Source organism: Miniopterus schreibersii, assembly GCF_964146895.1.
Source record: "Miniopterus schreibersii genome assembly, chromosome: 3".
In the NCBI taxonomy this organism is placed as follows: Eukaryota; Metazoa; Chordata; class Mammalia; order Chiroptera; family Miniopteridae; genus Miniopterus; species Miniopterus schreibersii.
Genome location: NC_138103.1, coordinates 16,924,832 through 16,948,565, shown reverse-complemented (window position 1 = coordinate 16,948,565; position 23,734 = coordinate 16,924,832). Strand labels below are relative to the sequence as shown.

The 23,734-nt window shown below is 42.5% G+C and overlaps 1 protein-coding gene across 1 annotated transcript in view; it reads left to right on the top strand.

Moving 5' to 3' along the window:
• GRIN2A (glutamate ionotropic receptor NMDA type subunit 2A) overlaps positions 1–23,734 on the top strand; it is a gene marked incomplete at its 5' end in the record, with an annotated part of 356,407 nt that overhangs the window by 223,662 nt on the left and 109,011 nt on the right. Inside the window, one exon of the mRNA XM_081131656.1 lies at positions 12,245–12,359. Within this exon, the coding sequence (XP_080987782.1) occupies positions 12,245–12,359 (115 nt within the window). The remainder of the gene's footprint in view (positions 1–12,244; positions 12,360–23,734) is intronic.

Sequence of the window (23,734 nt, the reverse complement as noted above, 5' to 3'; positions counted from 1 at the left end):
TAGGAGATCTGTCTCTTTCCACCATGTGAGGACCCAACAAAGAGAGGGCCATCTGTAAACCAGAAAATGGGATCTCACCAGAACTCAAGTCTGCCAGGGCTTGATCTTGGACTTCCAGCCTCCAGAACTGTGAGAGACAAATGCTCGTTGTTTAAGCAGCCCAGTCTATGGTAGCTGGTTACTGCAGCCAGAGCAGACTGAGACAGGGTGTTACCCATTGACACAGGAGTGAGCTGAATCTCAGAGAACTTGTGTGATTTGCTTAAGGGTATAGTGCCAATAATGGTGGATTTAAAACTCAACTTCAACTTGTCTATCCCTAAATCTACTCTTCTCTCTACTTGACAATGTTCCCAGAGTTCAGAGTCCTGGGTTAGAAGCTCTTGTCCTCAAGGAGTTTATAATCGAGCAGAGGTGGCAGAGCTGTGCAGGTTCTGAATAACACAGGTCCAGGAGTCTCCCTTTGTACATATTCACCAAAGATCTGCGCTTTATTTTCACAGCTCTGGCTGATGACAGTATCTGGTTGTATTTGTCAGGGTCCTCTACAGAAACAGAGCTAATAAGATATATATATATAGATATATGGAAAGAGATTTATTATGAGAAATCGGCTAACATGATTATTCAGTCTGAGAATTCCCATTATCTGCCCTCTGCAAGCTGGAGGCCTAGGAAGGTCAGGGGTGTAGTTCTAGTCCAAATCCGAAGGCCAGAGACCCAGGGGGGCCAGTGGTGTAAGTCCCAGTCCAAGTCCAAAGGCCAGAGAACCAGGAGCAGTGATGTCAAGGGCAGGAGCAGATGGACACCTGAGCTCCGGCAGAGAGAACAAATTCATCTTTCCTCTGCTTTTTGAGGAAAAAGCAGTGGATTGAATGATGCTCATCCACACTGATTAGGGTTAGCATCTTCTTTTATTTATAGTCCTCACCTGAGGGTATGTTTTTTAATTGGTTTTAGAGAGAGTGGGAGAGAGAGAGAGAGAGAGAGATCGCTGTGAGAGAGAAACATCGATCAGTTGCCTCCTATACTCACCCTGACTGGGAATCGAGCCCACAACCTGGGTATGGGCCCTGCCAGGAATCGAACCCGCAACCTTTTGGTGTATGGGACAATGCTCCAACCACCTGAGCCACCCAGCCAGGGAGGGTTATCTTCTTTACTCACTCTACCAACTCAAAACGCTACTCTCTTCCAGAGACACCCTCACTGACAAGCAGAAATAATGTCCTACCAGCCACCCAGGCATCCCTTAGCCCAGTCACATAAAATTAACCATCCCAGGGCTTCAAAAAAAGGTGTGTTTTAAAAATTCTCTCCAAGTGCTGGGACTGCGCATACAACGAGGGTGCATCCCAAGAGGGGAACATACCACATGCGATGCCGGGCTGAGAGCTGGGACGGGGCCATCTGACTTGGAGGACTCGGGGAGGCTCGGTGGCAGGCTCTGCGATGGCACGGAGGCGGCCGGTCAGCATGACGTGGGGATGGGGAGGGTTATAGCTCAGCAAGTAGCGTGGACGAAGCCGTGTGGCCGGCTTGTCCTCTCCATCAGGCCCGGGCTCGGTATGAGAGGGAAAACGTGGTCCCGAGGTGAAGATGAATGTGGTGCTTTTCGAACTGAGTCAGTACGTGTTGAGCACGCTGTGCCCGACAGCGTGGTGCTGGGAAACATGAGTGACTAAAGCCAAGGTCTGCGCTCTGCCTCTGGCGACACCGAATGCGTGAACGTGACATCCTCAGAAGAGCAGTAGGGGCCGATATACTGCGAAGGGTATGGATTAAAACGGAGGAAGAAAAGGCAGGATCATCGGGAAAGGCCCCGTGGCAGAAACGGAGCTTGAAATTAGACTCGCCAAAGAAAAGCATCGGGTGTAGACTGAACATAAAAGGAGGGAAGGCATTCTGGCCGGGAGGAGCAGCATCTGCTAAGAGATGGGGCAGGGCCCAATACAGGATTAGTGTTGGGAGGGAAATCAGGAGATAGGATCGAATGGCAGGGCTGGAAGGAACCCAAGGAGAAGGTTAACTGAGGTGCAGAGAAGCTCAGTGGTAGCTGGTACAGCTGAACTCAAAGTCTTTGGAATCCCTTTTGGTCCAGATAGTTACTCGACCACTTAATCCAGCTAGGATTAATTTTGTTTTTAAGTGACACAAGGCCCAAAACCTTAAAGTGGCTTAAACAAGATAGGCATTGAGCTCTCTTTCCTGTCAAAGAAGTTCAAGGTGGCCCAGGGCTTGTGTGGTGTTCCACGGGTCAGGGACCCAGGCTGCTCTGCCTTGTGGCCCTGGCTCTGCCACCCTCAGCCAGTGGCCTCTACCTTCTAGTGATCGAGGCGGCTGTTAGTGTCCCAGCTGTCACGTCTGCGCACTGCAGCCAGGAAAGAGGGAGGGGCGGAGACGGGCTCATTCCCTCCCTCTGAGATACTTCTTATAAGTTATACATGTCAGATCTCCCCCCTTCTATTGGCCAGAACATAGTCACATGGTCATGACTGGCTACAAGGGTGGCTGGGAAATGTAAAGTTTGTTATAAAAAGCCATGTGCCTGCTAAATATGGGTGTTTCTACTACTAAGGCAGAAGAGGAGAGAGGATATTGATGGATAAACCACAGTGTCTGGCACCCTGGGTAGTCTTTGGCCCCATTCTAAAATCCTCTGAGCCTTTGTTCTTTCTCTGTAAAATGAGAAAGTCCACACTTAGTCCTTAGGGTGAAAGTTCACAAACATATGGAAAGTACCTGGTACAACACTTACCACGTGTTAGGTGCCGAATACATTTTAGTCCCTTTGTCTAGGAAGTTGTTATTTCTCACATATTCAGGGAGGTGGGATGAGATCCTTGGTCTCCTGACTTGAAGACCAGGTTCTTCCGGTGCATCAGCAAGGGGAACAAATTTCGTAATTGTTTTCGGACTTGTTTGTTTAATTGATTGATATAAGGAGTAGATTCCCTCCCCCCCCCCCCAAAGTATAACTTAAAGGAAGTCCAATATATTAAAGATTCAAGCAGAGGTGAAAATCCTAGAAGCCCAGTGGCCTCATCCCACCCCAGCCTCTCCTCTGTCTTCAAATGACATCATCTGATCCCCAGCGATCCACAGAGCACAGAAAGACACCCACTGGACAGAGGGATAGAGTGGGGCTCATTGGCAGAGGGCAGGAGAGAGCATGTCAAAGAGCCAAGACTTGCTATTCCCTCAGTAAACATGTACTGAGCATCTCCTCTTCGCCAGGCACTGTTCCAGGTTCTGGAATGTTCGTACAGCCGAGAACAAAATAGACATTTCCCCCGTTCTCATGGGAGCTACATTCCAATACGGGGATATGCAGAAATTCTTGGATAAAATCACACCTTGAATTGACCCATATCATCTCATTCTCTACATTTTTGGGGTGGCAGGGAGGCAACATCCACACACAACTGCTTGATTGTGATCCAAAATAATTTGGAAGCATAGACGCAGGTGATCAAGTGAGCTCACAGAAACTGCTTTTCAAGTTAGCTAGTATTTTTGGCTCTCTTGGAATAGATGCTCATTACAAGGACGGCTCCACTGATCTCTGTGCCAGCCAGTTCCAAATGGTTGGACATGGCAGAGTCATTAGAGGTCTATTGTGATATATTCGGAGCTAATATTGTTACAAAATACTATCCAAAACTTCAAGAATTTCCAGATCCCCAACCAGGTTCCTGAAAGAACCACACATATAAGGAATAAGAGCAGAAGTGAGATTCTGAGAATGAGTTTATTGATGGACACTCGGGCTTCCAATAACTCCTGATGAGGTTGAATTAGGTCGTGAATCTTAGATCCTACTCTGTATGACCTGCTCCCAATGTACACCTTTGGCCACATGGTTTAGGTATGCTGTCTGGTTGGGGAGGGTTTGGGAGGGGGAATGGTCGTATTTACAGAGTAAGTTCTGCCCTAACTTACTATAAGTTTTAGACTCAGAAGCTGTTTTACAAAAGATGGCATGTGAAACATGCCTCCAAAAAGCCTCCTTTGGCTCAGGTGTGCTCATCGAATGGAGACAAGAGGCCCAGAAAATGTAAAGGGCAGGCTGCAGGCTGGCACCAAGTCACCACCCTGGTACCATAGCCTGGGCTGGGAGTACTAAGGGCTCTGAGCAATCAGATGAGCTCCTCCTCTTTCCTTGGGGTGGGGGCCTAGGGGGCTCACTGTCTCCCTTGAGGGATTGGAATTAGCAACAAAATGATCTTCCAGCATCTAAAAGAAAGCTTTTAATCTTAAATTTTAGGAGAAAAAATAATTATGTAAAACCATGGCAACTGCCACCATCATTTATTATGTGTCAAACACTCTGCTGGCCACATTACATACCTTGTCTCATGAAATGTCATCTAATTTAATCCCTATAATTACACAGTGACTTGTAATTATAACCTCACTTTTACAGAAGAGGAAAAGGATGCTCTGAGAACTTGGATGCTTAGCTGGGATTGAAGACACAGAGCTGCATTCTAACCCAGGCTCTCAGATTCCAAGACCAACATTGTCTTGCAGAACTGTCTGTCTGGAGTTGCTGCACAGGAAATAAGCATGGAACGAGCAGTTTCCTGGACGCCTCTGTCTGCTCATTCATTTAATCAACAAATACTTTTCAGTGCTTACTGCAAGACACGCATTCTTCCAGGTTTTAGAATCGCAGTGATCAAAACGAAGATCCCTGCTTTATAGAGTTTACCATCTCCTGTTCTAATTAAAAAAAAAAATCAGTGTTGCTCAGCCAGGACAATTAACATTATTTTGTTTTAACTGGCCACAGTAAAATTGGAGTTGAAAGAGTGGATACTCCCCTCTTTTTTTAAACCTAGTTCTTTTCTTTTTCTTTATGATGTTTTGATGGTGCTGGGTTGGAATACACAGGTCTATGTGTTAAGAGTTATTGCATTTCTGTGCTGATATTTAAGTCTCAGCTCTGTGGTCGTGCCTTTGGTAATTGTTCAGAGGAAATGGGAAATCACCAGAGCATGAGAAATTGAGTCCCGGGCAAAGAGAAAAGTGTGTTCATTCAGAAACCTGCTGAAAAGAAACGTGAAGGGGTGGTGCAGGAGATGGGGACTGAAAACAGGTGGCAGCAACTTGACTTTTCTCTAAGAAAGGGGAGGGTCCGTGCCCATAAGGGGATACAGAGGAGAGGGTACTAAGGGAGACAGTGAAGGCGAAAGGGTTTCAAACCTACAAGAGAAAACCGGGAAGAGCAAAACCATTTAAAAAAGAGAGAGAGTGTGTCTTGAGAACTTAAAAGAGGTTAAGAAAACTGTAACCCTTTAAATTAAATGACAAACGAAAAATGGTGACACCCAAAGCAGTTCAAAGAGGTATTTAAGGGATAGTGTGATTTGGGAAAAGGCCCCGGGGAATGTGGCAAATGGCAAAGCAGATGGAAAATTAACCTAAAATTGAGAAACACTAAATGGGTTATGGTGGCATTTATGAAACGGTAAGAGAATTAAAGTCTGAAGGGAAATGGTGAATAATAAATATGTCTAGAAAACATTTCAAATAATCAGGTTTGGGAAGTTAAAGGAGACTTACCACTGTAAGGCGAAAGAGAGAAAATAGAAATCTGGGGGAATGAGACATTTTAAGTAAAGTTAAAGGAGCTGATGCGGCCCAGATGTGGTTGGCTTTTGCCAGTAGGACAGAGGGCCCCTGGGAATGAGTGTACTGAATGGCAGCAGTGAGCATGGCACTAAAAAGACCAGCTTGCATTTGGGATGAGTGTTTGAAAATACAGCAGGGTGGGAAAATAGTGAAAAATGCATTGAAAATTGATGTAAATGTTAACTACTATTTATTAGGCAACAGCTGTATGCTAGGCATTGTGCTGGGCATTTCACGTGCACTATCGCTAATCCCACTCCCAAACCTGGGAGTTCGGTATCTGTTAGGTTAAGACACATGAAAGTGTCGTGGCTAGTCCATATGTAAAAACCTGATCTGTTTTTACAAAGAAGGCAATGGAAGCTGGGAGAATTTTAAAGACACCGTCCAAAATGACATATCTGGGGAGTGGTGGAGCCCAGCTTTGCTCCGATTCTGTTGTCAACGTAGAAATAGCAGTTCGCTCTTTTACCCATTTTGCATATATTTGTGCAGCACCAGCTATGTGCCAGACACTCTACTGTACTAAACAGGCCAGAAGCAGTTGCTGCCTTCATGATGCATACTGTCTGTTGGTTTCAAAACACACACCCAAGACAGCCTCGACTAGCTGTCCGATAGAAATATAATGTGAGCCACAAGTCATCTTAAATTTTCTGGCAGCATATTAAACAAGTAAAAATTAATTTTAATAATATATTTTATTGCAATCAATATGTCTAGACTATTTTGATGTGAAATCAATATAAAATTATTCATGAGCTCTTTTACACTATTTTTTAAAATATATTTTTATTGACTTTTAGAGAAAGAAGAAGGGAGAGGGAGAGAGAGATAGAAACATTTAAGAGAAACATCCATTGGCTGCCTCCTGCATGAGCCCTACTGGGGATCGAGCCCACAACCTGGGCATGTGTCTTGCCTGGGAATTGAACCTGCAGCCTCTTGGTGCATGGGTCGATGCTCAGCCACTGAACCACACCAGTTGAACTACACTGTTTTTTAATACAAAGTCTTCCAAGTTCAGTGTGTATCGTGCCCTTATGGCACATCTCCATTCAGGCTACCATGTTTCATGTGCTCGACAGCCACCTGAAGCTGGTGGCTACCGAATTAGACAGTGCAGGTCTAGAGAGACCATGACATTTCTGGCCCAGTTTCTTGGCAGTCATGTTTATATGGGAAGAATGGCCTACCTGTTTCTCAGTGTTATTTCTGATCCCACATACAACATCATAGGGCACAAGTGGAAAGCAAGTCATGTTTCTTTCACTTGGACTTTAGCTTCATGCCCGTAAGACTAGATACCAAAGGAAACTTGTGTGTAAGTCATATACAGGGTGGGGCAAAGTAGGTTTACAGTTGTGTGTACATGAAACACAGAGTTGATTCTTGTATTATTAGTTATTAATTACTGTGTCATTTTCCTTACGATGAGCTGTAACCCTACTTTTGCCCCACCTGGTACATTTTCACAATTTTGGTTTAGAGCTGTGTATGTCACTAGCAATAAAATACAACTACTTGACACTTTACCATCAATGGGTGATGACAGCACAGAAGCAGACCCTCTGCAAACCATTAGAGCCACCCCCTTCTACATTTTGCCAGCAGGCTTTCATATATTTATTGCTTCTGATGGAAAATTGAAAATGTCATTTGAAGTTTAGCAGCAGCCAGAATTTCTCATATTTTACCTGGTCACTAAATGTTTATCATCAATTTCTGAGAAGTAAACAAACCAGTGATAAAATTTTACTGTTTAATACAAATGCCCAGCAGGTGTTAATGGGGACTAAGCAATGGGGTGTATAATGATATTTCCCCAGGTAAAGAATTTTGCTCTGGAACAAGTTTAAATGGGAAGAAAGCCCAAAGAAATATGGATTGTCCTTCCTAGAAATTGGATGGGGGAATTGAAGGTAATAGGTACTTGCTCCCTGTCAACTTCATAATGAAATTACCATTCAGCAAAAAATTTGTGAAGGTCCTTAATAAAAAAACGAAAGAAAGAGAGAGAGAGAGAGAGAGAGAGAGAGAGAGAGAGAGAGAGAGAGAGAGAGAGAGAGAGAGAGAGAGAGAGAGAGAGAGAGAGAGAGAAAGAAAGAAAGAAAGAAAGAAAGAAAGAAAGAAAGAAAGAAAGAAAGAAAGAAAGAAAGAAAGAAAGAAAGAAAGAAAGAAAGAAGAGACAGTATTAACACTGAGCTTATGGACTTTTTGGTCCAGAATATTGAATCTTAAAGGAACACAGAAAAAAATCTGGAGCATCAGAATTTCCATATAATTGTTCCCATAAAATCTGAAAAGGAGTGATTGCATCTAAATAATCACCCTGCTAATTCCATCTAATTGCACTTTACAAGATGGGGGAAAAGGGAATGAGTGGAGGAAATAGATGGGGAATTAAAGAGGATTTATGTGAATTCAACTGGCAAAGCAAAAGGGGACCTGGGTGCTCCACAGTGCACGCTGGCTCCTTGATTAAAATGGTCACTGTGAGCTTTGCTTCATACAACATAACCCTGTGAATGACTCTCCCCCAGGCCACATGTTTAAGTCAAACCCAAAATATTTTTTTCTCTGGCCTGCCTTTTCCAAACAGATAACATGTTGGAGATTCCCAAACCTCTTGATAATCAACTAAGTTTTTCAGTTTCACCCACACTTAGGGCCTTAGGTAGACCCAACCTGACCTCTATTTATCCCAAAGTGGTAGATCATCAAAACCTGGCTTGAGAGCTTGCTGAATTCAATTAAAATAAAGAAGAGACTCGATGAACTGGCTGCCTAACTATGAGTTTGGGCAGCAGCTACAAAGTGACTTGGTTAAAGATTTCCTGCCAGCCCAAGTAAAGGACCCCGGTGGCCCCTGTCTGCAGCCTTGATGTTGAGGTTGCACGGATAGAGTTCCGCCTCGTTTCATGGTTCTGCCTCTGACTTGGCGGTTTCCTCCGTGCAGCGCGTCTCCTTTCTTCCCCTTCCCTCTGCCTGGGAACCCGACTCCCCCTCTCCCACTCTGTCTCCTGATTGCAGCCCTGCCCCATAGGAGAACTGGCCCCTCCATGCCGTGTGCTCTTCACCAGCCTACTTAGTACATATCTCTAATTTTACACTAGCTCTTCTTTTTTTAAATTTGATTTTAGAGAGAGGAGGGGAGAGAGAGAGATGTAAGAGAGAAAAAGCAATCAGTTGCCTCCCGCATGCACCCTGACTGGGAATTGAACCCGAAACCTAGGTATGTTCCCTGCATGGAAATTGAACCCACCACCTTTTGGTGTACAGGGCGATGCTCCAACCGCCCGAGCCACATTGGCCAGGGCCACGCTTACTGTTCTGTATTGCAGTTATTTGTTGAGGATATAAGTTTGCTTATTCTGTATTATTTTCCTAGCATGGTTCTTGGCATGGGGTGTGACATACACATATAGTAGGTATTTAGACATGTCTATTAGATGCGTGGATGAATGTACTGAGGATGGATGGATGGATGGATGGATGGATGGATGGGTGGGTGGGTGGGTGGATGGATGGCATTTCTGGTGATGATCTGTCAACACACTCTACCAGCAAACATTCACTCTACCCCGAAAGTGTGCCAGGTAATGTGATAGAGCTAAAAATAACCATGGGGAACAAAACAAAAAAAGTCAACTTGAAACAGATGAACAGCTTAATTTAGACCCCAATTAGTTACTTTGAAAGCCAGCTGATAATGAGGAACCTGACCAAAATCCAGTCCTCGCCTAAACTCTGAATCCAGGCAAATTGTCTCCTCAAGGGTTTCAATAAGGGAATGTGAAGTGGAGCCCCCTTAAACGTGCCTGCCTGGACCGCATCCGCTCAGTCCAGCCGGCGTCAGCCAGGAAGCAGCAACGGATGAAGCGACAACAGCAACAAAAACCCAGTTCCAGTTGTCTAGATAGTGAATGTTTTCCATCCATGAACAAAAACGCCGATATCGTCTTCAAATACAGAGAAGCTTTTTACCTCTGCTTCTCTTGGCAACAAATCTGAGCGCATCATCCCTCTCCTTCAGACCTTTCATGGACCCCCACAGCTTTCTGAACAAAATCCAAACCCTGTAGGGTATCATTCAAGCTCCCTTAGGATCTGGCTTCAGGGATTCTCTCCAGAGAAGTCCCACTGCCCTCCAGCCCACCAAGATATTTCCTGCTTCCTCCGGCGTGTGTCACCCCTTTGCTGGCTGATTCTTCTTTCCTTAAGAGTATTGCCCAGCTCAGAATCTCCCTCCGGCCTCTCCTCAATCCCTTCCCTCTTCCCGTTCCCCAGGAATCCTCCTTAAATCTCTCAGGTAGAGCTAGGGGCCCTTCCCCTGTGTTCCCACAGCTTCTCACACTTACTGTCCATCCGTACACAAGTGGCATTCCAGTGCTTTCACTGTTTATGTGCCTATGCCACTGAATTGTAAGAGGGCAGACAGGCACTGTGGTTTTTATTGCTCTTTCCATAGGACTCACCATAACGCCTGACACATAATAGACATTCAGTAAATAGTTGTTGAATCAATAAATGATCTTACTAGGAAATGATCTGAGATGCCTCAAATGCCCCAAGTAGAATAGTGATTACTGTGCTTCTTCTAGAATAGCAGTGCTTTTTGCTAAAAACGGTTTTGTTAAAAATGGAAAGCACTTGCATAAACTTTGGAGATTACAAAGATACACAAGAGAAAATAAAAAGTACCTGTCATTCTCCCACACGTAGACAGGTCCTATTTTTACCCTCTTTTCTGCGTGCTTAACATTAAATACTGTGCATTTTCTCCATGCCATTAACTTGCTTTCAGAGACATGATTTTTAATGACCCAAAGAGTGCATTGAACGATACACAATACTTGTCCTTTGAGTTTCCTCACCTGGTCATTGGACAATTGGTTCTCCCCACACACGACACAGTCAGGTCTTCTGCAGAATGGTGGCCCAGGGTGGACATGCGGCCAGTAGGCTGATTCTTCTTTTGGGAATTTTCCTGTAGTCTAGCACTCCTCTTTAATATTTCACTTTTTCAGCTGCTTATAGTGTCAAAGGAACATAAACCAAGGCGATGCTGTGACTTTGAGATGCCATGTTTCTGGGAGGTCTTTGAATGCTTCAATCCAACATTATTTATTGAGTGTCTGCTTCGTGGTATGCTTTCTTGGAAATCTTTCACAACATCACATTTTTCTCAGGCTGCAAGGAGATGTGGGCCCTTGGGGACTCCCCACCCAAAGGCAGGGAGATGAGCTCTGCCTGCCTCCCCACCTGAGTCCCGCCTTCCTACAGGGACGGCGGCTTTGAGGAGTGGTGGAGATAAGAGTGTTGTAAGACAGACGGATGTCGCCTGTGATGAAAATACCAGTGCCAAACGCTGACTGCAGAGATATTATATAAGGCAGATACCGAGGCATTGTCCTTGATAACCTGTCTCCCTCGCGCTCACCTCTACTCCATCACTAAATACCTGCTAAACATTTCTCCCCTCAGTCCTATTTGTTGCTGCTCTTACTTTTCCTTCGGGGCCACAACAGGACCAAAGCCAATATCCTCTCTAACGTGGATATAAGAACCCAGTAACCAAGCCCCCTGTATGCGTCCTGATCCCCTTCAAGCCTACTTTCCATATAGCCTTCAAGACGTTATACAAGGAACGTCTGATTATATCACCTCCCTAATTAAAACCTTCATTGTCTTCCATTATTTTAAAACAAGGTAGAACTCCTTAGCATGGCCTGAAAAGCTTTGCATTGCTTCCTCCTACTCACTGTCTCAGTCACGCCACATCCTACACTCCCCCGTCTCTCTCCGCTTCATCCTCACGGGTTTGCAGTCTGTCCTTTGTAGGTACGACCACAGGGCTCTTGCACATGCTGTCCCGTTTGCCTGGAACATGCTTACGTCTTTTCTAACGTAGCTAATGCTAACTCATCCTTCAAGGCAAGTTGCACTTCTTTACAGAAACTTTGCCTGATGACCCTTGTTTCACTTTCTCCCAGCACACCCACCTCACTGTTATAGCACTTGTCATAAATCTATAATTAATCAATTAATGCCTATACCTTCCCTTGGACTATAAGCTTCATGAGGAGAAGGATCATGTCTGGTTCCTTATTTATCCCCAACCAACTAGCTGGGTCTTGGCCTGTAGCACATGTTTAATAAATATTAGTTGGTTGACTAATAATGAACGGATGGGAAATCATCTCTCTGAAGTTGTATATCGCATGGTTTATGTCTTTATGAGCTTTCTTTGGGGAAGCTTGTTAGAACACTATAGAGCATGCTTTCAGATCCTCCTGTAAGACGGTCATCTGAACAGGGCCTATGGGTCTGGCAGGACAGAAAGGCTCCATCCATGTGCTAGTTGCAGTCGGTTACTGAAGCCTGCACAGGATGGGGGTTCTGAGATGAGCACAGGCTCATGGGAAAGGGCGCCCGGTCGGTTAGCAGAGCCGCACGTGCACTACTGCCACAGGCAGAGCTGCTTGAGGTGACGGTGTCAGTGTGCACTGCGTCAGGGTCACCCCGATGGTGTCGTCCACTCATTGGTTTGACACCTCTCTGATTCTTCCCTAAACACCTTGTCTTTCTCTCTTCCTCTTTCTAGATTTATGGTCAATGTGACATGGGATGGCAAAGACTTGTCCTTCACTGAGGAAGGCTACCAGGTGCACCCCAGGCTGGTGGTGATTGTGCTGAACAAGGACCGAGAGTGGGAAAAGGTGAGTGTCCTGTGTGCTGAATGCCCGGGAGGGATGGAGGGCTGGGCAACAAAGGGTTCGAATTTCTTGTTTCCCCACATCATTTCCCGTTGAGCTGCTCCAGATGCCATCCCGTGCCAGCGGCAGAACTTTTTTGGTACAAGGCAGACAAATTGCAAGGTACAATTGGAATGCTTTCCCCAGGCACACTGTGGGAATTGTGTGCTGGGGTCTCAGGTCTCAGGAGGAAGGGTCATTGAAGGACACAGGGAAATTTCAAGGCAGTGGAGTTTTGTTCACATCATTGCAGTAGCAGATGTTGACTATATAGCCGCGATCACACCAGTTTGCATAAACCTCATAATTGTGTACTGTGTTTACATATTGAACCATATGGATGAACCCCTGTGTTTTCATTGACTTAGTCTTTTACTTTAAATCAACTAATTTCCAAAATTTAAGTGTGTCATATCTATGAAAGCTTAGGTTGGAGAGGGAGGTTTTATTGTGTGTAAAGCACATTTTCTAGTACATATATATTAACTATAAAAAAATAACTGTACATTAAAAAAAATCATCTCATACCATAAAACTACATCTTGAGTCAGAGAAGGGAGACTTCCTAGGGACTTACAGTGGATGCCATGTGTACATGACAATATCTGTCCCAGTTGCACTCTCTCCTTCCCCATAATTGAACTCTCAAATTAGTCACCACAATATCACATGAAGAGCGAAATAAAAGAGACCAAAAAGGAGGCCTATATTGTTATCTTGCCTTTGTTAACAAGCAATGCATGGCAGCTTGAGATTTATCTCCACTTAGCACATCAGATGGAGGCCTGAGAGACTCTATGGGGACAGGAAGATACTGGATATAGTGTGAGTACCATCCTATGATTAACTAGGGTCGGAAGAAAATACTGTGCAACAGAAGCATTGACTTTGGCAGGCGGGGTGGGGTTAGTGACAGATCCCCAGGAGGAAATGAGGAAGCTCTGGGAGACTTTGCCTGCTTCACCCAACAGCTACAAAATACACATTCTTCCTCGGGCACTTGGAAAGTTCACCAACTAGACTAATTCTGGAGCATAATACAAGACAAAATACATTTTAAAAAATTGAAATAATACAGAATGCATTCTTTGACCACATGACATTAAAATAAAAATTAATGACAAAAATATATCTAGAAAAGTGACAGACGTTTGGAGATTAGGTAGCATACTTATAATAACCTGTAGATCAAAGAAGAAATCAGAAAGACCTTACAAGGTATTTAGAATGGAATGACAATGACAATACAGCATATCAAAACTGGAAGAATAAAGTTGATGATGTGCTAAAAATGCTTATAATAAAAAAACAAGGAAAGTCAATGATTTAAGCTTCTACGTTAAGAAACTAGAAAAAGAAGAGTAAAGTAGACCCAAATGAAGTAGAAGGAAGGAAATAATAAACATAAGAGTAAAAATTGACAAAGTAGATCACAATATAGAGAGAAAATCAATGAAGTAAAAAACTAGTTCTTTGAAAAGATTAAGAAAATTCATAATTCCTAGCAAGAATGACCATACAAAAAAAAAAAAAGAAACACAAATACTAATAACCAATACTAAAAATGCAAGAGGGGATATCACCACAGACATTATATCCTGCAGGCATTAAAATTATTTTTAAAATTATGAAAAAGTTACGCCAACAAATTTGACAATGTAGATAAAATGGACAAATGACTTGAAAAACCAAAATTTTCTAAAACTGACACAAAAAGAAATAGACAATCTGAAGAGTTCTAAATTTGCTAAGAATTTTAATTCATAACTAAAAACCTTTTCATTTAAACAGCAAGAAAAACCCCTGGCCTAGATGGCTTTGCTGTGAATCCTACCAGAGATTTAAAACAGGAATAAGACCAATCTACATGGAGTTTTTCCAGCATATTAACAATCATGATCCAGCAATGTACTTGAAAAGGATAACACATCGTGGATAAGTGGGGTTTTTCCTAAGAATACAAGATTGGAAAAACAGAAACTTATATGGTCATTTCAATAGATGCAGAAAAAGCATTTGACAAAATTCAATATCCGTTCTTGAAAAAGAAGGTAGATTTCTCAATCCGATAAAGGTTATCTATGCACACCACATAACTAACACATTTTATAATGATGAAGTAATGAAAATAGATCCACAAATAAACATTCACATTATTCTGATGAACAGTTATAACAATGGGGGAAAGGAAAGCCTTTTTAATAAATGGTACTAGATCAACAGGATATCCATAAAGAAAAAAATAAACCTTGACCTCACACTATACACAAAAAATAAAACAGATTTCAAACTTGAAGGTAAAAGCTAAAAGTACAAAGTTTGTAGAAGAAAATATGGGAGGATATTTTCGTGATCTGAGAAAGCAGAATGAAAAAGGCATTAAGCATGCAGTAAAGTAATAAACTAGACTCCATCAAAATTTAAAACTTTTGCCCGTGTATGGACACTGTTCAAAAATGAAAAAGGCTCCTGGCCGGCATGGCTCAGCGGTTGAGCATCGATCTAGGATCCAAGTGATCGTGGTTCGATTCCCGATCAGGGCACACTCCCGGGTTTCGGGCTCGATCCCCAGTGGGGGGCGTGCAGGAGGCAGCCGATCAATGACTCTCTCATCATTGATGTTTCTCTCTCTCTCTTTCTCCCTCTCCCTTCCTCTCTCTGAAATCAATATATATATATTTTTTAAATGGAAAAGGCAAGTCATGGACTGGAAGACATATTTTAAAAATATGTATAAAGCAAAGGGCTCATCCAGAAAAATAAAGAGCAACAGTCAATAATAGAAAAAAAGGTGCAATTAAAAGTGGGAAATTGACTTAAGCATGAAAGCATGCTCACCATCACTGTCATCAGTGAGATACCACTTTACATGCACTGAGTGGCTAAAATGAAAAAGCATGACAAGTGTTGATAAGGATGTGGAGCTACTGAATATCTTCTATATTGCTGGGGGGAATGGAAACTTTCCACCACCGCTGAAGTGTTTGACAGTTTCTTATAAAGTTAAATGTACACAGACCTTATGATCCAGCAATTTCACTCCGAGGTATTTGCTGCAAAGGAATGTAAACGTATACCCCAAAGTAATATTTGTGTAAGAATATTCATTGCAACTTTATTCGTAAGAGCAGAACATCCAAAAGAACTCAGATGCCCATCAGCAAGAAAATGGATAAATAAAATATGGTATTTTCATAAAATGCAATGCTGCTCCTTAATAAGGAATGAACTGGTAATTCCCACAACAATGGATGAATTTCAAAAACGTTATGTTGAACAAAAGAATCCAGGCACGGAAGATTATACTGTATGATTTCACTTCTGTGAAGTTCAAGAAGAGACAAAACTAGTCTGTGGGATTAGATATCAAAGTAATGGTTGCTTCATTAACAGGAAAAGGGCAGAGAAAACTTTCTAGATTTATGACAATGTTCCCTGTCTTGAACATTTGTCAAAATGCATCAAACTAACACACAAGATATGTTTATTTTACTGTATGCAATTGTACCTTAATTTAAAAAATTTTTGAAATTGAAATTTTCAATTATATAATTTTCAATTATATAATTTCAAATTGAAATACCCAGTATAATTAACTACCAATGTTTACTGAGTCTCATATTTAACTCCCAGAAAAGAATACTAATTATAGCAATATTAGCCATTGTCTAGTGTATACCTACTCTTATTTTTCCTTTAGGTGGTACACCCAAGTACTAAGTGATAACTTAGCTTATTCAGTCATTCAACAAATATTTATTCAGTGCCTACTATGCGCCAGGCGCTATTCTTGAGGTTTGAAATCTATCAGCGAGCAAGAGAGAGAAAAAATATATAATCATTTCTGTACTCATGGAAGTTAGATTCTAGTGTGTGTGGAGGGAGCTGGGGTGGAATTCTGTGTACTTTTGAGATGCTCGGGAGAAACATTGGATTCTAGTTAACTGTGCCTAGATGTTACCTCCTCTCTTCCTTCCCTCTGGTCTGCCCTGTGGCCCAACATGCCACCATACTAAGTGGGTTCCTTAAGCATCTGTGATTTGGAGCTTTGTTGTTATTGTTGTTGTTGTTGTTGTGTGTAATACTTTCCTGTATTATCTTCTTTTATCCATCCTTCAGGTTCTGGTTTTTCTTTCATCTTACATATGCAAAGCCAAAATGCAAGTTACTTTTTTTTTTCTTTTTCTGCCTATGTTGTTGAGTTGGGGGTTATTTTTCAACCTTTTGAAGTTATACAATCTGAAGATCCCTTTTAAAGCTATAAACTCCTTCTCCCTGGTTGAATATAACCAGCCCCGGGTCAGGCCTGACTCACGCCTGTAAATTTTTTGTGCCGCCTTTGGACCTAGCTTATCTGCCAGGGAGCCTGTTTATAGGGAGGCCACTGCAGGGTAAGTGATAACATCTCATTAAAGAAGGCTGCCATTGATGTCCTCCATTACCACATACAGAAATGCCCTTTTAATATTTTGTGTGTCCTGCTTCAAATTCCTGTTGAAATACAGCAATTTCTCAAAAAGGCAGCTCGGGGAATTGCTGCTGAGTTGAGCTTAGAATGTACAAATGCTTCCTGTAGTTGGCCTATTCTCTTGGCACTCAGGAGATCCAGTGTTTCAGAAATAACTCCTTGTGCTTCTGTCTTGAAGACAGAGGAAGCCAGTAGAGCAGGTAAATACCAGTCGTGTTTTACTTAAATCGGCCCCCGGAGCAGCACACACTGGTATAGCAGGTCAGCAGAGGGGAAGGCCTGCAGAAGGGGAGACCTGTTATTCTGGGACTGAAAGGTGATTTTTTTTGATCCCTGAGGTCATCCAGTGGTGTCACTGGAAGCAGCAGCATTTAATGATGGTGTCTGGCACAAGATGACAATCCCTTGGAGGGGAATTTGCTTACTGCTGAGCCTTTGTGAGTGGCTGCTGTGGATTATTCCAATGCTATGCACAATGCCTGCCTGTGTCCAGCACACATAGAACTCTGTTCTGAGCAGATTTTCTCTTGCAAACCAGGGCTTCTGTGCCTATTGCCTCTCCTTTCCTTTAGTGGTTTTGCTCTGCCTTGGAGCTTGGTGGGTCCAACACTTCCTAGAGATGCTTGAAAATAATACCCTGGGTGTAAGCCAATTGTCAGCCCAGGTCAGGTTAGCCAATATCCCCTGTGTGCCAACTCTATGGCCAACATTCCATCAGGCACTAGGGCTGCTGCAAGGATGAGAGGAAACCATCCTTCTCCTCAAGTAGCTCAAATTGAGCCATTTCTGGGGAAAGAGGGATGAACTTGACTTGGTCACTTGGGGAAATCTTCATAAGGGTAAGGACACTGGCTTTGGTCCTAGAGCAGTAGATTGGATTTCTTCAAGTAAAATCAATTTCTTATTAACTACCTGAAAAAATGCTTTGGGAATAATCTTATGCACCATCTTAGGGTTACACTAGCTTTAAAATGGGAAAAAAATATGTATATATATACTGTATATATCTGTATATACACCTACATACAGACTAGTTACAGAGAGACAGAAAGAGAGATTTAAAGAAAGATTTAAAAGCAGTTTAGAAGTGGGAGATCCAAGATGGAAGTGGATTGAGTGGAAGCTACACTGACACTCTCCTAGGAACAAACTGGAATTACAATTAAAATACAGAAAAACTACCAAAATAATCAACTGCAACTGAGGACAAGCTGGAGAGCACCCTCATAACCAAGGAGGAAACGTAGAGACCGCGTAGAGACTGGTAGGAGGTGTGAGGCACGAAGGGCTGACTGGGCTCCCACAGGCAGCAGCTGAAGGTCTGGAGGGATATCTAGCTGTGGGGGGTTCCCATTGAGAATTCTGGGGTCTAAGCCCCAAGCTGGGCTCCCCAGCCCAGAGCACCAGAACTGAGAAAGGTACCCACATAACATCTGGCTGTGAAAAGGAACAGGTTTTCTGTCTGCCGGGGAGAGACGGCTGGAAATGCAGGCACCCTCTTAAAGGGCCAACACACAAAGTTTCGTGTGCAGCCTCTCACCTTGGACTCCAGCAGAGGGAGGGCAGAGAGGACTGGAGCTGTGTGAGGAGAATCCAGAGGGACTGGCTGGGAAAATAGATCTGAGGGAACCCATCTGGACCCTGGTGCTGAGTCATTTCCTCATACTGCAGAGGATAACTTTCTCAGGCAGACATTTACCTTCCAAGCAGCTTTTGCCTGGGGGTAGGGTGGGGGGATGGAGAGAGAAGTAATTGCCCCACCCTGCTGCAAAACCTCTGGTCCCATCCTGTGGAGTTTCTACAGCCTAAGGTTCATTAAGAGGCTGAATAACAGCCTCTGGGTGCTTTGAGTCTTTGCCTGGTTTGCTTCTGGACCCAGGGCTTGGAAAAGCAGACCTTGGTGCACATCTTGGTCCTGTCCAAATACATCCAGCCCCAGCAGAGGAAACCAGAAGCTGTGGAGTGTGGAAAACTTCAAACAGGGTACTTAAGGCCAATAACAAACAGCATCTGACATTGGCCTGCACCAGAGACCATCCAAAAGACTGGGAGTCCTAGCAGATCTACCTAATACATAGAAACAAACCCAAACAGGGGGCCAAAATGGGGAGACAAAAAAAACAAGCCCCAAATGAAAGAACAAAAGACTTCTCCAGAAGAAGAGCTAAATGAAATGAAGCAATCTTTCAGATATAGAGTTCAGAATACTGATCACAAGGATGCTCAAAAGCATGAAAAAAGATACAGAAACTATGAAGGAAATTAAGAATGATATAGTAGAAATAAATTAGGGGAAGCTGAGGATCGGATCAGTGAACTAGAAGACAGGGTAGAAAAAAAATCACTCAATCAGAGAACCAAAAAGAAAAAACAATTAAAAAACAAGAGGACAGATTAAGGGAGCTATGGGACAAAATGAAATGCAACAGTATTTGCATCATAGGAGTGCCAGAAGAGGTCGAAAGTAAGCAAGGTTTAGAGAACCTGTTTGAAGAAATAATGTTAGAAAACTTCCCTAACCTGGTCAAGGAAAAAGTCATACAAGTTCAGGAGGCACAGAGAATCCCAAGCAAGAAGAACCCAAAGAGGCCCATGCCCAGGCACATAATAATTAAAATGCCAAAATTCAAGACAAAGAGAGAATCTTAAAGGAAGCAAGAGAAAAACAGTCTGTTACCTACCAAGGATCTCCCATAAGGCTGTCAGCTGATTTCTCATCAGAAATTCTATAGGCCAGAAGGGAATGGCATGAAGTATTTAAGGTAATGCAAAACAAGGTCTGAAACCAACACTACTCTATCCAGCAAGGCTATCATTCAAAATAGATGGTGAAATGAAGAGCTTTCCAGACCAAAAAAAAAAAAAAAAAAGGCTAATGGGATTTATCACCACCAAACCAGCTTTGCAAGAAATGTTAACGGGACTGCTGTAATAAGAAGTTGAAATAGAGAGAATGAGAAACAGAGGCATAAAGAAATAAAATGGCAATAGCTAAGTACCTATAAATAATAATCTTAAATATAAATGGATTAAATGTCCCAATCAAAAGACATAGGGTAGCTGAATGGATAAGAAAACAAGACCCAAATATATGCTGTCTACAGGAGACCCACCTCAGAACAAAAGACTCATACAGGCTAGGGAAAAAAAAACACAAGAAACTTCTGGAGGACTTTAAAGGTGAGATTGACAGCAATACAGTCATAGTAGGGGACTTACACACTCCACTGACCTTACTGGATAGATCTTCCAGACAAAAAATCAACAAGGAAACAGTGACTCTAAATGACACACTAGATCAGATGGATTTAATTGACATTTACCGAACATTCCACTCCAAAGCTACAGAATAGGCATTCTCCTCAAGTGCACATGGGACATTCTCAAAGATAGACCACATGTTAGGGCACAAAATAAGTCTCTAAAAGTTCAAGAAGATTGAAATCATATCAAGCACCATCTTGGATATTTACACAATGGAATACTATGCAGCTGTAAAAACAAAGGATCCCTTACCCTTTGAGACAGCATGGTGCAACCTGGAGAGTATTATGCTAAGTGAAATAAGCCAGTTAGAGAAAGACAGGTGTCACATGATCTTACTCATATGTGGAATCTAATGAACAAAATAAACCAATGAACCAAATAGATCCAGAGACACAGAAGCATGGAACAGGCTGACAAATCCCAGAGGGAAGGGGGGGATGGGTGGGTGGGGGGAGATTAACATAAGAATTTATATGCATATACGAATAGCCCATGGACACAGATAATAGTGAGGTGAAGGCCTTGCGGGAGGGGTACAGGGTTGTGGGGATCAGTGGGGAGAAAAAAGGGACATTTGTAATACTTTCAATAATAAAGATAAATTTAAAAAAAAATAAAAAATAAAAGGAGTTTTTACTCCAAACATAAATAGGACAAAACCCATAAATATTAAAGAAAAACAACCCTCTTGTTTTCTAGAGAAGTGCAAATTAACAATGATAGAGTCCCTGGACGACATAGGTAGACCCATATTATGTCTTCCTAAGCAAAGCGTCCCCTTCCCTTTGCTCCGCTGTGTCTGCTGGCTCTTCACTCTCACCGCTGCATCCCCCTGGCTCCTTTGGTTTCAGCTGCCTTCTACACTGTGATCCCTCCCTCCAGCCCAGAGATCCCAATCTCCAGACTTGCTTGCAGATTGTCCACTGACCTCCAACTTCATCTTTTCCAAAGTCAAAGTCATCATCTTCCTCTCATGAATATGGTCATTTTCCTCTGTCCCAGTACAGAAAGCGTTATTCTTATCCTCTCAGTATCCCCCAGGCCCTCATATTCAGTTGTCATCTGCTCATGCGTAGCATGTCCTGATGTTCCTGTCCCTTTGGATATTTTCCCCACTTTGCCAAGGACACCCTTTCCGTTGATTCTACATCTGCATAATCCAAAGTGGGTTCAGTCCTTCCTACTTCATTTCTACAGACTTGTCTACTAACTCCCCAGAGCGTAAACAGCTGGCACTGTAATTGTTTCCTTGTATATTCATCTTTGCTTAGACTGGAGACCCATCAGGAATATGTCTGTTGTTTTCATATGTTTCTTTGGCTCTACCACAAGGCTTTGTTTCTGGTGCAAAGAAGGGCCTCTATACAGTCTGCTTGTAATGATGACTTTAGTCACCATTTATTAAGAGCTACTCTGTACAAAGAGCTCTGCCAAGAATTTTACATCCGTAATCTTGTTCAGTGATTTCAACAACTCACCTAAAGTCAGTATTCTTATCCCTGCCTCATAAATGGAAATTCAAGTTCAGAGAGGCTAGTGACCAGCTTCAGATCCCTCAGCTAGTATGTGCTGAAAGCAGATATGAAAAGACGTCTGCCTGACCACAAAGGCTGCATTCCTAATGACTACATCATCCTGTTAGTGGGAAAGGATAATTTAGAGGAGAAATTAAGGGAGCTCCTCCTACCCTTAGAATGAAATCCACCTCCTTTTCCTCACTGGGTAAAGCAGATTCCACCCAAACCCAACTAATTGGAACTTGCAGTATAAGCATTTATTGCATCTCATTGTCCCTGTCTTTTGTGGTGGACAGAGAAGTTCCATCTTCCAATTTGTCTCATTAAAGAAGGGGATTGTACCCTGTCCCTCGTATCTTGTGCATTATGAAGTAGGTGTCAGTTAAAGAATTCCTACAACAGATATGGTAAAGGGTATCTTAGAAAAAGCTAAGGTTGGTCTCTGGAGTGTGTAGTTCTGACTGTGGCATGTCAATGTGTTATCAGATCTAGTGAGGCTTTCACCAACAACGATGTGTGCATGGGGTGCCTGTATGACATGATGTGATTTCTAATTATAGAATGCTCGAATTCCCTCACTTCTACATCACTGTATTTTAACTACCCCTCCGTGACTCTCCTACCACATTTAACCCAGAATGGCCCCATGAGTCTACAGAACACCACATGAGATGTGCAGGAGATTTCGAGTGTGTGTGTGGGTGTGGGTGTGGGTGTGGGTATGTGATATCAATAATCTGCAAAAACGTTCATCCTGCTAAAAGATCGAAGTGTTTATGCAAACATTATACTTGGCTTCCACACACACACATTCCAATGATTATGTAAAAGAAAAATGGAGGGATATTATCACTAAAACCAGTAAATGACAACCAGTAGAACACTTGTGTGTTTGCTGAAAAGGAAATGCATCATTTACATTCTCTACACGTGGACAGAAACATATTATGGCTTCTACTATGTGCTCACTTTGCTTAGAAAAACAATGGCAGCCTATTGATGAGGCCATGAATTCTGGTTGTGACTGAAAGAATACTGTTTGTTTGCTTTCAGGTTTTCACTTTTTCCTCTACATTTAGGTTCCTCAATAGCTGGTGCTCAATAAATGTTTATAGAATGGATATGAGAAGGAATGGAAACATTTTTAATGAACTTCCCCAAATGAGGAACATCACTTAGTGTGGTCATTCTATAAGTGTGGTCATTCTGTAAGTGTGGTAGGTTGGGTTCCCTATATCAGAATCACCATGAGAAAGATGTAAAGGTCTTGGCCCTAACTCAAACCTAGAGGACAATACTTTCTGACTCTGCTTTTTCATAAGCTCCCCTAGTAATTCTCATGTCCATTAAAGATGTAGAGCTACTGCTTTAGGGCATAGATTTATTCCTTGTAACCCTGACAAAATGGTTTCATCTAGGTTATCAAGGTTCTTGCTTTTTAGTCTTTATGCCTCTTTATTGCTTTGCAATACACTGCTTATTAGCAATGCTTGAGAGGAATGATACGGGAGAAAAGCAAATAAGGAAATTGGAGTCTCGTTGCACCTTGAGTAATATCTGATGAATGAGACAGTAAAAATGCCAAATAAAATGTGGTTTATGAATATAGTTTAGGTCCTGTCACCTGGCGAATCCTCAATAAGTATTGAGTTATTAAATGATTTTTTTCCAGTTAAATCTGTTCCCCATAAACAAAGTATGTTGAATTTTGGATATATAACCCCTATTTATTCACCCATTTATTCCATTAAACAAAATTTCCTGCATACCTACTATGTGCAAGTCATTGTAGAGGGTGGCAATAAGGCATGGATCAGCCTTTGAGATAATTAGAATCTAGTAGGGCACTAAGAGATGCTCATAACTACAAGATAGTGTGAAATGTGTCACAAAAGATGTTCTGATAAAACTCTCTGGTATTTAGAGAAGAGATGTGTTAAATGTAGAGATAAGGATCCAGGGCATCTACACAGAGGACTTCTCTTGTATTTGAACAAGGTCTCAGAGAATAAGCACCATCTGGACTTCTGACATGTGTGGGAAGGCCATTCCATGCAGGAGGAACATTGGAGGCCAACATTTAGAGG